This window comes from Meleagris gallopavo, chromosome 26 (assembly GCF_000146605.3).
Source record: "Meleagris gallopavo isolate NT-WF06-2002-E0010 breed Aviagen turkey brand Nicholas breeding stock chromosome 26, Turkey_5.1, whole genome shotgun sequence".
Taxonomy (NCBI): domain Eukaryota; kingdom Metazoa; phylum Chordata; class Aves; order Galliformes; family Phasianidae; genus Meleagris; species Meleagris gallopavo.
Genome location: NC_015036.2, coordinates 3680056 through 3694167, shown reverse-complemented (window position 1 = coordinate 3694167; position 14112 = coordinate 3680056). Strand labels below are relative to the sequence as shown.

Here is a 14112-nt window from a genome sequence, read left to right as displayed (position 1 = left end):
ACTTTTACCCTCTTCTTTTCTATTTTTGTGGCCATCACAACCCTGGTTAAACTCTAGAGAACTGTCAGACTTGCTAGGTTTCATCCATGTTAGTTAATTCTCAGGACTGGAGTCCAAATCTGGCTGATGCCTGTGGGGGAGCCACCACTGAGACGACTGACTGTCCTTTTTCTGTAATTCCACAAGAGCTTTCACTGTCTTGCTCACTGCATCCCGGTGCTTGTAGCAAAAGGAGATAAGCACTGAGCCCTCTCAGCTGCTGCTTTCCCTCATTATGTTCAAAAATCATGTTCAAAAGTTTTCCTCATTATGTTGATCCTTGAAGAGGAGAGAAGTAGCATCAATTAACAATGAAATAAACCCCATCTAATCTCTCTCCTCTCAAAACCTGCAATAAAACCAGGAACCTCCAGATAGGCTGGGACCTGCTGGACTCTAATCCCATGGATCAGGTTGTGCTGTTGTGTTCCAGCCTTCCCAACAGTGGTAGTGAGGGTGGGAAAGCAAATCTGGCCCTGTCTGCCCTACTGGGGCTGAGATTGCAGATTGCCAGGCTCAGGTCTAATCTTCTTTCCTCTCCTTCACAGGCAGCCGAGCTGGGAATGGCATCTGCCTATTACACATATATCTTCACTAATCTGGTAAGACATTTTTCTTGGCTTTTCTTGGCTGTGTGTGTTGAGTCATGTTAATGAGAATTTGGGGAAAAGCTGCCTGAGTATGGGGTGGAGGGGTTACCTGCAATGCCTCTGCAGTCACCCTGCAGTCCTCCTGCAATCTCCAGCATCAAGGAAGGCAAGGCTTGCTGTGGCTTCCAGGAGGTGAGAGCTATCTGGTGCACAGCAGCCCCACTCCATCCTGTGAAACAGAGTCTGGAGATGTGGTTGGTGTTGGAGCCCATGTTATGGGAGTTGGGGTCCTTGGAAAGAAGTAGATGGATGCCTCCTAATGAGGTTTTCAGGGGGAGGTATCAGTGCCAGAGGCTGCTCGATGCATGGGGAGAAGGGCGGGCAGCAAGGCGGAGGAGGGATGGAGCCATAAATGTGGAGAAGCAGAGTGGGCATGCCTTCAGCACAGCCCCTGGTGATTTGGCTTTATAGCCACTAATAACGTTAATGTGGGGATCGTGTGGCTAAATCCCTGAGTGCTGTGCTAAACAAGGAGTAATGGGCTTAGGCAGCAGCAGGGGGAAACCCAAAATAAACACCGGAGAAACTTCTCTTGCTGCAGCAGGCTTGAACGGGCTGCCAAGCAGTGAGGGGAGAGCTCAGCCCAGAGGGAGAACGGCCCTTACTGGGGACTGGTGGGATCCTGGGCACACAGGACGGGCTGGGCGATTCAGTGGAGGTGCCTTCCAACTCGCAATGATAGTCATACTCTCTAATTTCTATTAATATTTATGCCAGGGTGTGTGTGTGCCAGGAAAGCCGAGAGCTGAATCACGCTTTGTGTTTGGGTGGGAGACAGACGGCAGCGGATGGAGCCAAACGTGTGGGAGGGGGAAGGCGAGAAATGCAGGGGCTGAAAGCCTGGGGAGCAATTGGGATGGAGAGTGGAGAAGGGATAGGGAGAGGTGTCAGAAGAGAGAAAAATACAAAAGAAGGAAAAATCCACAAGTGCCTAGCAGAACTAATAGCGTTCTGGCTGCTGCCCAGCACTTAATCCATAGGTCGTAGCCTCGCTCAATATCAGTCCAACATGAAAGAACTGCACTGCTCCTATTTATCCTCACACCTGTAGCCAGCACTGGGCAGGCAGGGATGGACCTGGAGGGATGGAGCTGGTGAGGGACGGAGTCTCCATCCCACTAAACACCTGCCTGGCACACGCTCCATGTTTGAGGCACGTAGTGGTGCTGGAAAGTACAACAAATTTTGGGTAGTCTCAGTCACAGTGGGGCCCCAATCCGTAATTTGAGCTTGTCAGGGCTGTTGTAGTACACATAATGAGGGATTTCCATTTGTACATCACCAGCACAGTGGAGTCTGTGTTCATAGATGATGCTTGGACAATGGAAGCAGCTATAGAAATTAAGCTCCCCGCTGCTTAATTAAGCTCATGACCACCCCAGTTTTGAGCATGAGTGTTATTAAGCATTTTCTTGAGGTCAAGAGGTGGCATGTGCCGTTGAAACCCATTCATCTAGTGCAATGAGGGTATGAGGCAGGTGAGACTGAAATGAATTCAGTTGTCATTTGCTCTCACAGGATATTATTCTGTTTAGCATGGTTTATTTTACCACTTTGTCCAAGAGATGAGCTCTGAGCAGAGCTAACTGGATTTTTGGCAGATCTGCTGAAGAAGAAAGGTGACATCGGGCAAAACCTGGGCAGATGGGCGAGATGTTTAACGAAAATTAGTAATATTTAAATGGGGATGAAAGATGAGAGTGAGCAATTTAGACTAATAAATCTGGAGGGATTATCAGGCTCCTAATGAACCCTCTGAGGTTTTACAATCACTGCCTAATAGAAAAGATAAAATCAGAGCGAGTTGCTGTGAAGGGGAGCAAGCAAGAAGATGGCTTTAAACGGAGGGAGAGCCCATCAGAGGGGGAATAGACAGTCTGTACAGCATGACGTTACTTGGAAATGGAAAAATATGTCAAGCCAGAAAAAGAATAGAAAAAAGGCTAAAATGCCAAATTAAACACCTGCCCTGCAGCACTGGAAGGGAATTCTGTTTCTGTCTTCTGGTATTAATTTTATTTAATGAGCATATCCCAGCTGACAGCGAGGTCCGTGTTGCAGCAGGGCACGAGGCGGAGGCATGCGGCTGCTTCCCCCCAAGTGCCATTCTGTGGGGCAGGACTGGGGGTCCTGGGGTGCTGTGGGCGTCCCCAGCAGGCTCAGCAGGAGGCAGAGCTGCATGCACGAGCAGATGCCAGTCTTTGGCAGGAGGCTGTGGGAGGAAACGAGGAGGAAGCCCTTGGCCCCCAATGTGTTTCCATTGGAGCCGAGGAGAGCAGAATGATGTAAAAATATCCACAGGCTAATTTACTGCGTGCAAATTCATTATCAGCCTCCTTCAGCCAGCTCAGGGGACCCTTTGTGTCAGCAACAGAAGCTCCACAAATTTTCCTGGAGTTCTAATGAAAGTGGTAGAATGGAGCAGGTCTGCAGAGCTTCCTTCCCTGGTCCACCACTCCCATGCCAGGTGCTCCTTATGTCTGCATCCCCCTTGCAGAAAGTCAGCTCGACTCAAGCTAGGTGGTGTTTGGGAGGGGAGGGGTGGAACTTGGAGCTCCATCAACAAATTCGGTTTATTATAATCCTACTAATAAGGCCACTGTGTAAGGAGAGCTTTGCAAGCAGGCTGTTGTGAATTGGAAGAAATATAAATAGTTTCTCCTAGTGCTGGAAATCCTTGAGATCAGCAGTTCCTAGCAGAAGGGATGCTGGATGCCTCCAAAACCCTGTGGTACAATTAATTCTTGTAGCTCGTTAATTCTGGTTAGCTTGTTGTTGTTTTTGTCTTTTTCTTTTTTATCTAATATATAGACTTCAGACTGGGTTTAAACTTCAAAACATTTTATCAAGGAGATTAGATGGAAATAATCAAAACAATTAAAATTATGACTGTAAGAAGGGAGGTGTAAAGGAGTTTTACTAGTGCCTTGAGTCAGTCTATTCACTGGGTATAGGTTTGTTCTCTGACAATATTGTGCGGAGGTGTTGCTGATAAAACAGCCGCCGTATTCAATTTCCAGAGACCAGATAAATCAGCTTTGCTTTGTTTATTTGTTTCCTGATTTTCCTTCTTTGTTGGTGATTTATAAAGAGGTTGGTCTTTCGTATAGGATGAGTTTTCCAAGGCCGTGTTGTCACTCTGGGTGCCCATCAGAACAGGATGGGCATGCAGGCAGTCGTACAGCTCTGAGCTCCATCACTGTGCTCTGCTGCTGCATGAGGTCGCCAAGCATCCCTTGCTCTCCCCTGTGCCCTAATGCAAGCGAAGGATGCGGACTTTCTTGTTAGGCTTTGACAAATTTTACCTTGCAGACCTTCCTGATTCCCAGTAACTGATGAAAACCTTTTTGCAGAGCCCCGGCCATTCCCTGGATTTATGGTTCGTGTTTCCTGCAGCATGCGGTAGGAGGGCAGACAAATCGGGTTTGTGCAAGGATGCCAAAGCAATTTCTCCTTATTTTCATTAGCATGAGAAAAAGATTTAGGCAAAACAGTGATTTGTGCCTGGCTGTGTTTTGCTGCTTGTGCTACCTTACCTGTCTGGAGTCTGCTTTATGTATTGTTCCAAGTCCTGCAGGAAGTCCAGCTTGTGTTTGATTGCCAGTTGTTGAGTAAATCATGCTCTCAGGTACAGCCCAGGCCCTCTGCTGTGAGAGCAAAGCTCTCTTGTTCCTCTGCCCTCACGCTGTCTCATCCTCTTTGCCTCAGACTCTCTGCCCCCCTGTTCTCTGTACACTGTCCTCAGGTTCCAGTGCAGTACTGGACTTCTTTTCTCTTTGAGCCTTTGCCACTCCTCGATCCCCAGTCTCCCTGCAGAGAAGTTGAAGTAAATTGTATTTATGCAATGTATTTTCCTAAAGTGCTCTCTTTTGAAGAGCAGCCTCCAAAAATCTAACACCTCTCCTTGCATGAGGAGATAGAATGCCCATCCTGAGTGGCATATGGCACGCTCTGATGCTTTTGTGATGTGTCAACGTTGTAAGAGCAACCAGGTTATGTATGGGCAGTTTGCCTAAACTGTCCCCAAGTTCACTGAGATCACAGCTGCTCTCTAACTGCATGCATGGCCAAATGACATGGTGCATTGGGTCAGTCTTCCACACCCACTTGCCCGCTCAGAAGGCTGCAATTTGTTGTTGTGCTAAGGTTTATTCCTTCCAGAGAAATTGATTTTAACACGTGGCCCATTATAAACTTATTGACTCTGTCAATAGTTTATAAATAAATTGCGCCTTTCGAGAAAGCCATAAAACGCTTAACATAATATTGTCCACTTGAGTGAATAAATAAGTGTCTCCCTGGAGGAGCTTAGGGATGATTAGCACATTCAGTTACACAGCCCTGAGGGCAACGGGATGCTGAGTGCCAGCATGGGAGCTGTGAGCTATGCTTGGAGGGTGACAGCTTTTCTGAGCAGCAAATACTCCTGCAATGGAAGTTTTCCAACGTGAGGTCTTAATAATAGAGAAATGGAAGTTCTGGCCCAAGATTTTCCTTCCTATCCCATATAAAATTAGTGGAAGAACAGCACAGCCTGTTCTGGAGCCCCTAGTGTAAATCAGCCTTTGCCAGGGGGCCGGATCCTTGGCTGAGGTTGGAGCTGAGCTCAGTGCAGGTGCTGAGCAATGGCAATGGCAGCATCAGAGAGCATCTGCAGGAGGCAGTTCATCAGCAGAAAGCCAACCGAGCCCTTGCAGTCTCTTCTAGGCTGAGCCTTGCAGCCATGTTTCTAATTGCCTTGTTCTGCTCAGTGCCTCAGTTTCCTCCTCTGTCCAGTGGGTGTAATCCCTCCCAGTGGGTGCCCTGGTGCTTCGCTGTTGGTGTCACAGGGCACCAGGCAGACCCCGAGCGATGGGTTTATGTTACTAATGGAACAGAGATGATTGCCTGTAAATCTCCCAGTCGTAACTCACCGCTATGACGCCAGAATCTCCAAGCTGGTGGCTTCAAAGCTATGAATTACTGAGCCTGGCCATGTGGCTTTTATTAGGCAGGTTCCCCCAATGAGCTAAATGCTCGGGTCACCTCTGAGGTTGTGTCTGCTGCTGTAAAGTGAGAAGGCAGGTCGAGTGCCGCATGAAGCACAAACCCAAGAGTGACTTCATCCCCTAATAACTCCTCCAGTGCCGTCTCCCAGGGAACCCCTTTGTATTCAATTAGCTAATGTGTGCCTAGCTCTTTGAAAATATAGAGTGCCATAGAATCGCTAAGTGTTGTTATTTAAAAGCACATATTTAGTGGCTGCAGCCCAGTAGTAGAAGTCAGAAAATCTACACTATAATTGCCTGGTGCTGCTGCAGGCTTTGCTGTGATGTGAGCAAAGCCTGGGGACTTTTCTTCTGTAAAAGTTCATTAATTTTGGCTGCAGACCTTGAGGGCCCTGTTTTTCTAAGATCTCATGAAACAGGATATTGACTTTTTGGTGGGTGCTCTGAAAAACAGAACCGAAGAGGGGGAAGAATTCAGGCAGCCGGGATTTGTGCACCTGAAATTAGGCCTGGCAGGAGTGTTTGTGATCTTCTTTGTGCCTCGGGTTGCACTGGTGGCATAAGGTTGAGGTCCCCCAAGAAATAGAGTCTGCTGGCAGCTAGGAGTTATTTTGCTAATGGCTCCTTGCTCTTACTGCACTGGAAAGCAATCCTCAGTCCTGCAAAAGTCTCGGCCAGCACTGCAGATAAGGCAGAGTAAGCACTCAAAAACTGAAACGTGGAAAATTCCTCCTAGCTTAGGTAAAAATCAGCCTCAGTGTGTCTCGCTGAGTCTCCCTCAGTGAGCACTTCTTGAATCTGACACCGAATCCCCACGTGCCCTCTGCAGAGCCTGTCTGAGCCTCATTGCTAAAATATGAACAGTATTTTTCTACCTGGGTGTGATTGTTGAAAAGGTGAATATGCTGATACTTGCATGCAAATATGTGGTAGGGGAGGCATCTGAAATCGCTGCCACGAGCAGGATTTCCATCGCTTTTTCTGGCGGATGGGGTGCTAAGCCCTGGGAACCTGCTGAGAAGTGCAGGCCCTGAATAGCAAATGAGTTCATGTTTGCAAACACGGGTTTGGAAATGTCAAGTGTGGTCAATGACCGTGTGGGAAGGGAGAAAGCAGCCGAGGACAGATGCAGCTCTGGCAGCCTGACCCCTTTGCCAAATCTATCTCATCCCGTTGCAGAGGAAGCATGTGACTCAAGGAAGGTTTGTGTGTGCTTCACTGCTTGTTTCTGACCTGGAGTCGCTGAAACGCTCTTGTTCACATTCAGTGGGAAAGACTTAAGGAAGAGGGTTGGAGTGTAAACGGCGCAGGGAAGGGGCTCACCCAGCTGCTGTGGGCCCCATGTGTTGGGGGTGGGTGCTTTATGAGCATGGCTGCAGCTGAGATGGGGCTTTCTGCAGCAGGAGGTTCGCCTGGAAGATAGCAGATATGGTGGCTGCAAGAAGAGACAGAAGCTCGCAGCGAGCATCCACCACCAATGTGAGATGACAAAAAGCTGATGTCAGTAATAGAAGCAGCCCAGATCTGGGACTCTTGGCACACAGCATTGCATGTTCCTCCCCCTGTGCAGGGCATTCAGCTTTGCCCCTTGCACCATTTCCTCCCAGCCCTGGCTGAGAGCTGCTGTTTGCAAGGGCTCTGCACATCCAGGAGCTCCTGAGGCCCTGCTCCTCATTAGCCATCTGCCCTCCCTGCACCGGATGACAGGATGCCGTGGGTAAATGGATAACCTGTCAGAAAGGCAGGAGGATAAAATCATTCAAATGAATCAATAGTTTGCAGGCAATTTTATGTTACCTAGTGTTAATGCGGTTGTGTCCAAAATGCACTTAATCCTGTGTCTGATCACATCCTCGTGGGAGTTTGCCATGCTGGAATGATCTTGTAACTCCATGTTTCAGAGATTTACAGACATTGTTCCTACGTGCACACATACGCAGGAAAGATAAAAAATGACTTGACTCACTGAGATCTCAGAGTCCATGGAGCCAAAAGACATTCATATTAGTGATGGAAGAAAATGGGTATCCAGCAGTTTCTGAATGTATTACTCCCACCTTCTCACTCCATTTTAGCAATTAGCAAAAGAGGAATTAGTGAGGAAGGCACCATTATTTCCTGCTAATAGGACAGGGAGGGCTGGACGCTTCTCCAGGAAGCTGACGTTGTTGTATAACCACTTCCATTGACGTGAGCAGCAAGTAGAGTTCTCCCATTTTGCTTGTACTTTTTCTTAGCACAGTTCTTGACCACTCCAGATGCGGGTCTTTGTAGTTCAGTGGTCCCAGTGGCCTGAGATTCATCCTTGCAGGGCTGGGATGGACGACAACCAGTGTCTGGGGCTCTCAATCATGGCAAGGAGCAGTCGTCTCAGAGCTGATGTGTTCCCTGAGCCTCTCCAGGGGTGCAAACTGGCTCTGGCTTACCTACAAAGCAACAAGTCACTCCTGCAAAGCCTGCTAGCAAGTCTCTGGTGTGGTTAGCATGGACTGTGGCTCAGAAATGAAGTTTCCAGAGCCCGTTTCAGAGGATTTGGGTCTTATTGTGGAAGTTCATTTTTGCTGACGTTTTCATGAATGGCCATGCAGAGCCCAGTTGCAGTCAGCAGCCAGGTTTTTCCTTATGGGCTGATGGGTGGATTTCAGCCCCAGTTGGGAGATGGTAAGGGCAACTTCTCGTAGCTTTGTGACCCATCTTTTCAGTTGTATCATGCAGCTTTGAAATCTTTGGTGCCTGTTCTCTTTCCTGATCCTTTTATCTGTTTGGGGATTCTTTAGGAGTTTTCACTCCAGCGCCTGGACAGTCAGTTGGATGATCGAGTCAACATCCTGGGATTTTCCATTTTCAACCAGTCTCATGCTTTTTTCCAAGAGTTTGTCCAGAGCCTCAACCAGTCCTGGCAGGAGAACTGCGATCATGCTCCTTTTACTGGACCAGCAGTAAGTAAAATCCTCCTCACCACCTCTGTTCATCAGAAGCTTCATCATCGGTTGGGACCATGGGGTAAGGCAGCGAGGGGGGCAAGGAAAACTTCACAAAAAGGGACCTTTGAGAACCAGGTGGATGTGGAGCTGGAGAGAGCTTGCCTGCACTCGGCTGCACAGCTTTGAAGAAAACCCAATCCTAATTTGAATTATATTTCAGTGTCAGTACAGGAGATGGTACAGCCTCAGTTTGATGTTTCCCTTGTGAGGTTTATCCTTGTGTGTTTGCCTTAGGAATATGGCTTGTGGAATAGGAAGGGGGAGTCCGGATGCAAACAGTATGGGAAAGGCTGGGCTTAGGCAGATGCCAAGAGACTGTGTGGTGTTGCTGCCCTGACATCTTCTTGATGAGTGTGGAGATGAGTGCTGAAATCCTCCCCAGGGACTCCTTGCAACTGGGAGGTTTTGCACAGCAGCACTGCCAGATTGGGATGCAGGGATTGTGGCTGCAGCTGGGGGAAGGGAGGGAGAAAATACCATCCGTGGAACCATTTGCAGCTTTTTTAATGAACTCCAAGTCCCCTTGACAAGCTGCTGCAGCTGTGTGCTGCTGAAAATCTCCTTATTATCACTACAAAGTGATCCTAAGTGGACAAAATAAAGAGATTGATGCCCTTTCTGTCTACATTCTATCAGTTTGACATGATGCTCAGGCCATGGCGGGCATGTGGCTGGGACCAGCTGCTCTCCCACATCCCAACCCTGCTGTGGTGTGTGGCTGCCTGCCCTGGTGCAGCTCTGCAGGGTCACAGCTGAGAGGCTTGCTCTGTGTATGATGGCTGCAGGTCTGTTCTGAGGCATGAAAATAAATTTCCTTCTGATAGAGTAAACAGAAGACTGTAGGAAGAGGAGCTTTGCAGGTGTGATGGGGGGAATAGCTGAGCTCATTGCTCCCTTTTAGGCTGTATTGTCTTGAACGGCTGGCAAAATCTGTAGGTGGAAGGATGCAAGAGTATGTCTCATTGCGGCACTGTTGTTTCTTTTGGTTTTTTGAAGAGTGAATGAGTTTCAGAGCTGAATGGAGCTGTTTAGTTTGTGAGCCTGAGCCTAAATCACCCATCAGTGCAGTATGAAGCCAGCTGGATGTGCCTTTCATTCCCAAGCACATTCAGCAATACAGTGGGCTTCCTCCAAGCCAGGAAGGACATGGCTGGACAGAGGGGCTTGGCCACACTGCATCACCCTGCACAAATCACAAAGGGGGAGTGGAGACATGAAGGGAAGCAATTTTTCTTATTATATCAGAGTCAGAGGGCCTAGAGCATTATTGGAAAGTGGTCCTTCTGAACTGATCTGAAGGTTCCCTCAGGGCGAGGGTCCATCATCATCAGGTCATGTCTCAGGTGGTGAGCATAGTGCCTTGCCCAGTGAAGATACAGAGCAGAGGTGATGTGCAGAATGGCCAGATGGGGCATGTGTTTCTTCTGCTGTGTCTGCCAGGGAAATCCATTACTACTTTGCAGCATGTTGTCTCTGCATTTGGAAATCTGGCAGGTCTCATCTCCTGGAGTGCATCCCTCTGTCAGAACTTCCCCCTTGTGTCCTGGGAAGCAGATATCTCCTATTGAAAAGAAGGAAGCTCAACAGCTGGAAGTGACAGGAGGGAGGTTTCCCGTGAGCTGCAGCATCCCAGGGCTTTCTTGATGGAGCTGAGAAAGTGTCTGAGGGAGGAGGAGGAAGCTGCTTGCTCTAATGCCATTCTCATTAATCACGTTGCAAAGAAAGGAAATCGGAGAAAATCATTCAAATTACAGATGGCTAGATTAGGTAATTAGAATTTAGACTAAAACAGATGTTTGTAATTAAGTGTTTATGTCATTGAATAAAATCCAGATTGTAAAGTCTATTTCACAGGATTTTAATGGTTTTAATTCTGTGTTATGTTTGGGGCAAAGATACAAATGACAATGTTTTAGGACAAAAAAAAGCTTGGCTAAACCTGGACTGGCCAAACCTGTTCATGTTTCCCTGGAGAACAGCTTGCTTTTAAGCATGGCCTTTACGTGGGAGATTTCTGTAAATACCAAATAAAGCACTGCCTTTCACTTAGCTGTGTTTAACCTGCTGGAGGGGGGAAGGTGTGCATCCACCAAGGAGCTGTGGCACGCAGGGGTGGAGATGAGAGCCTCCTGTTCCCTACGGAAAAGACTCGATTTTCTGCATCACAACCCCCTCCCCAGTTCCTAAATTGAAATTGCATGAAGTCTACCTGAAATCTCAGCAAATTGTTCGAGGTTAAGGAATAAAATATTCCAATCAATAATGTCAAATGCTTCGCTAATATCTACAAGTCTCTTGCTCACCAGCTAATAAGGGATCATTAACTGCTCAGAGAAAACGGAAATCAAAGTCTAACAGGAGGCAATTAAAAATGTGAGGCCCATGTTCTGGTTTGGTATGAGGTGGCAAAATTTTCGAGTCACAGGGGTTGTGTTTGCTGTCATAACATTTTTGATCAGCCAGCTGTGATTAATATGGTTCCTGATCCAGGAAAGTAATTGGTAGCCATGTATGATATCCTGTAGCTGGAATGGGAGTCAGTCCACAGTTATTAAGTGTGTGGTAAAGAGCTGCACTGAATAAGGGCCAAGGACAGAATGGGTCAGAGAGGTCCTGTTAGAAGAGCCTGTGTGGAAGGGAAAAAGTAAGGGCAGGGAAAGGGATTTGCCAGTTGCTTTAAGAAGCAATTAACAAAAGAGACATTGCAGTCAATGAGGTTCCACCGCTGTTCTGAGTAAGACCAGGCAGGGTTAAGTCTGGCTTGCTCTGTTCAAATTAGCGATGTGATGAAGTCCAGGTTTCATTGGGCTGATGGAACTGGGAGAGATGATCCCTGCAGGGCAGTGGGAGGAAGAGAGCCAAGCTCTGGGAGGAGCAGAGGATGCTGAGCTGCTTTAGGTCACCAGCAGGACAGAGCAGCCCTGACTGCAGACAGACCCATGGCTGAGTTGGAATGGGGAGGGATGCGCTGTGAAGTAGCCATGAGGAAAATGTAGCCTTGATAGCAATGAGCTGCAATGGCTTAATTCCAGCAGAGTCAGGAAGTGATGGTAATTAAAAGTGAGATCTTATTCACAACAGCGAGCACGAAGAGCAAATGGCCAATTATTACCTAGATCAAAACCACCGGAACGGTTGCGTGTGGGCAGAAGACACGGTTTGTGAGGTTTGGTGGACAAAGGAATTCGATTAAAGGCAAACAAAGCAAAGGTAAAAAGCAGAGGGGACGAGCTCTGTGGTTCTGGATATGGCTTCACAATGCCATTACAGAGAAGGTAACAGTCAGCAGGAAAGTGGAGGCTGCAATGAGGGAGGAGATGATCTCGATGGGAAAAGTCAGAGAAGCAGATCTAGCAGAGGCTCATTTCCCATGTGTCTGTTTCTCACAGCAGTGCTGGAGGGGGGGTTCCCTGGTGCCCAGTGGTGGCTCATGCTGCTCAGTTGTCTTACCTTCTGTGGGTTCAGCATTCTCCTTGAGCAGGAGATTGAACAGCTGTCCCCAGAGGACCAAAACCCCACCGCTTGCTTCCAGAAGACTCATTTCTTTTTGTTCCTTTTCCCCCAGCTCTCCTCTGCCCTGCTGTTTGATGCCGTGTACGCCGTGGTGAGCGCCGTGCAGGAGCTGAACCGCAGCCAGGAGATCGGCGTGAAGCCGCTGTCCTGTGGCTCTGCCCAGATCTGGCAGCACGGCACCAGCCTGATGAACTACCTGCGCATGGTGAGGGCTGGGAGCAGAGAACGGGCACGTTCTGCTCGTGCTGGCACAGCTTTTCAGCACAGAGCATCGACCTCTTTGAAGGTAGCACTGGGAATGAAAGGAGAGGAGATCTGAGGACTGGTTTGTCACTGGCCTTGAAAGTACATGAAACTCCCATTTTTTCAGGCTTTGCTGTAGAAAAACTGAAGTTCAGTTCTTTTTTTTTTTTTAAACATGTGAATGTTTCTAAGTGATTCGAGTTCTGTTTTGAGTGAACTTGAGTTGATATAAGGTCAGGCAGTACAACTGCTGAGAGCTCAGTGCCAGAGGTGAGCTTTCTATGAAGGGGGCTGAGCTATTTGAATGTGGAAGTGTAGTTACCAGCAGTGACCAAGCACAGGAGCAGACCCCTGCATTTCAGCCTGAGTTTGTCAGTCTGAGCCTTCAAACTGAACCAGGCCAGGCAGAAGGAGTGCGTGTCGTGAGTCTGCTTGGGCACAATCAAAACATCATTAGAAGAGGAAGTTCCATGAGTATTTTTCCCCAAAGAAGGGAATCAACACAGCCTTCTGTTGCTGTGACCCACACGTGTGAACCCCTTAGCCAAAGACAAGTACACCTCATCAGTGTCATGCTGCTGTTGGGAGGGCAGCCAGGTGTGTAACTCACTCTCTCTTGGACAGGTAGAATTGGAAGGTCTCACCGGCCACATCGAATTCAACAGCAAAGGCCAGCGTTCCAACTATGCCCTGAAAATCCTGCAGCACACACACAGCGGCTTCCGGCAGGTAAGGGTGGGTGTGTGAGTTGGATCATTGCAGTGCCTGTGAAGCTCATGCTGGATGTAAGGTCACATTCTGGTCACTTTTGTTCTGAAGCTTGTGGAGATGCACTAAGTGATTTCAAGAGGGAAAAAATGTGGGAATTCCCAAGGAATAGGCAAAAATTGGTATCTTCAGCTAAGGCTAAGGATGTTGCAGGGGTCAGAGCTTGGTATCACCTATAGCAAACCATTGACATTATGTCCAAGGAATACAGCCTTTACTGGCAAACCCAAAAAGCATTGGAAACCCTAGAAAAAGACTTCATGTGTCTTACTGTTGTGGTGACAGCTCTACAGCTGCCCTTTTTTTCTGAGAGCGCCGCTTCTCCTGGATGCTGGCAGAGAACCAAAGCTGCAGTACCTTACCATCCCACCCCACTCCATCAGAGCATCATAGTCTTAAGAAATCTCTTCTGGTCCAGCAGCAGCGAGTTGGCAGGACGTGGCCTGCCAGTTCTTACCTGTCAAGTGACAGCTCGGCTTTGATGCTGCCTTTAGCTGGCTCTGAGTGAGATGGGATCAGGACAGCCTTTTCCCCCCAGTGGGATCTCTCATAGCACCAATGCCCTTTTAATCATTCCCCAAGCCCATCACGCTCTGAGTAAAAGTGACAGATCCAAGCCCATCCACATTAATAGGAGACTGCGTTCAGCTGGAGCAAGGGAAACAAATGCTCCAAACCTCGCTCTGACTGCTGTATTTTTGATGTGTTTCAATGTGGCAGGGAGTTCACATGGAGTGCACGGGTTCTTCTGGAGCAATGCTTCTCCAAGAGCTCCACAGAGAGCAGTGGCTGCAGCATTCCCCCTGGCAGCCCTGTGATGCAGCTCAGATGACAGAAGTGATGGGTTTTCCTTCCCAGCAGCCAGTAACCGACCTCAGAGTTTGGAGGCAGCTGATTTTCCAAGCCCCAGAAACGCTCTCTCCTGGT

General features: G+C 48.2%; 1 protein-coding gene across 1 annotated transcript in view; it reads left to right on the top strand.

Moving 5' to 3' along the window:
• The window catches only part of GRIK4 (glutamate ionotropic receptor kainate type subunit 4), a 93027-nt gene that overhangs the window by 50952 nt on the left and 27963 nt on the right, over nucleotides 1-14112 (top strand). Inside the window, 4 exon segments of the mRNA XM_019623029.2 lie at nucleotides 588-641; nucleotides 8455-8616; nucleotides 12227-12379; nucleotides 13042-13146. Of these exon segments, the coding sequence (XP_019478574.1) occupies nucleotides 588-641; nucleotides 8455-8616; nucleotides 12227-12379; nucleotides 13042-13146 (474 nt within the window).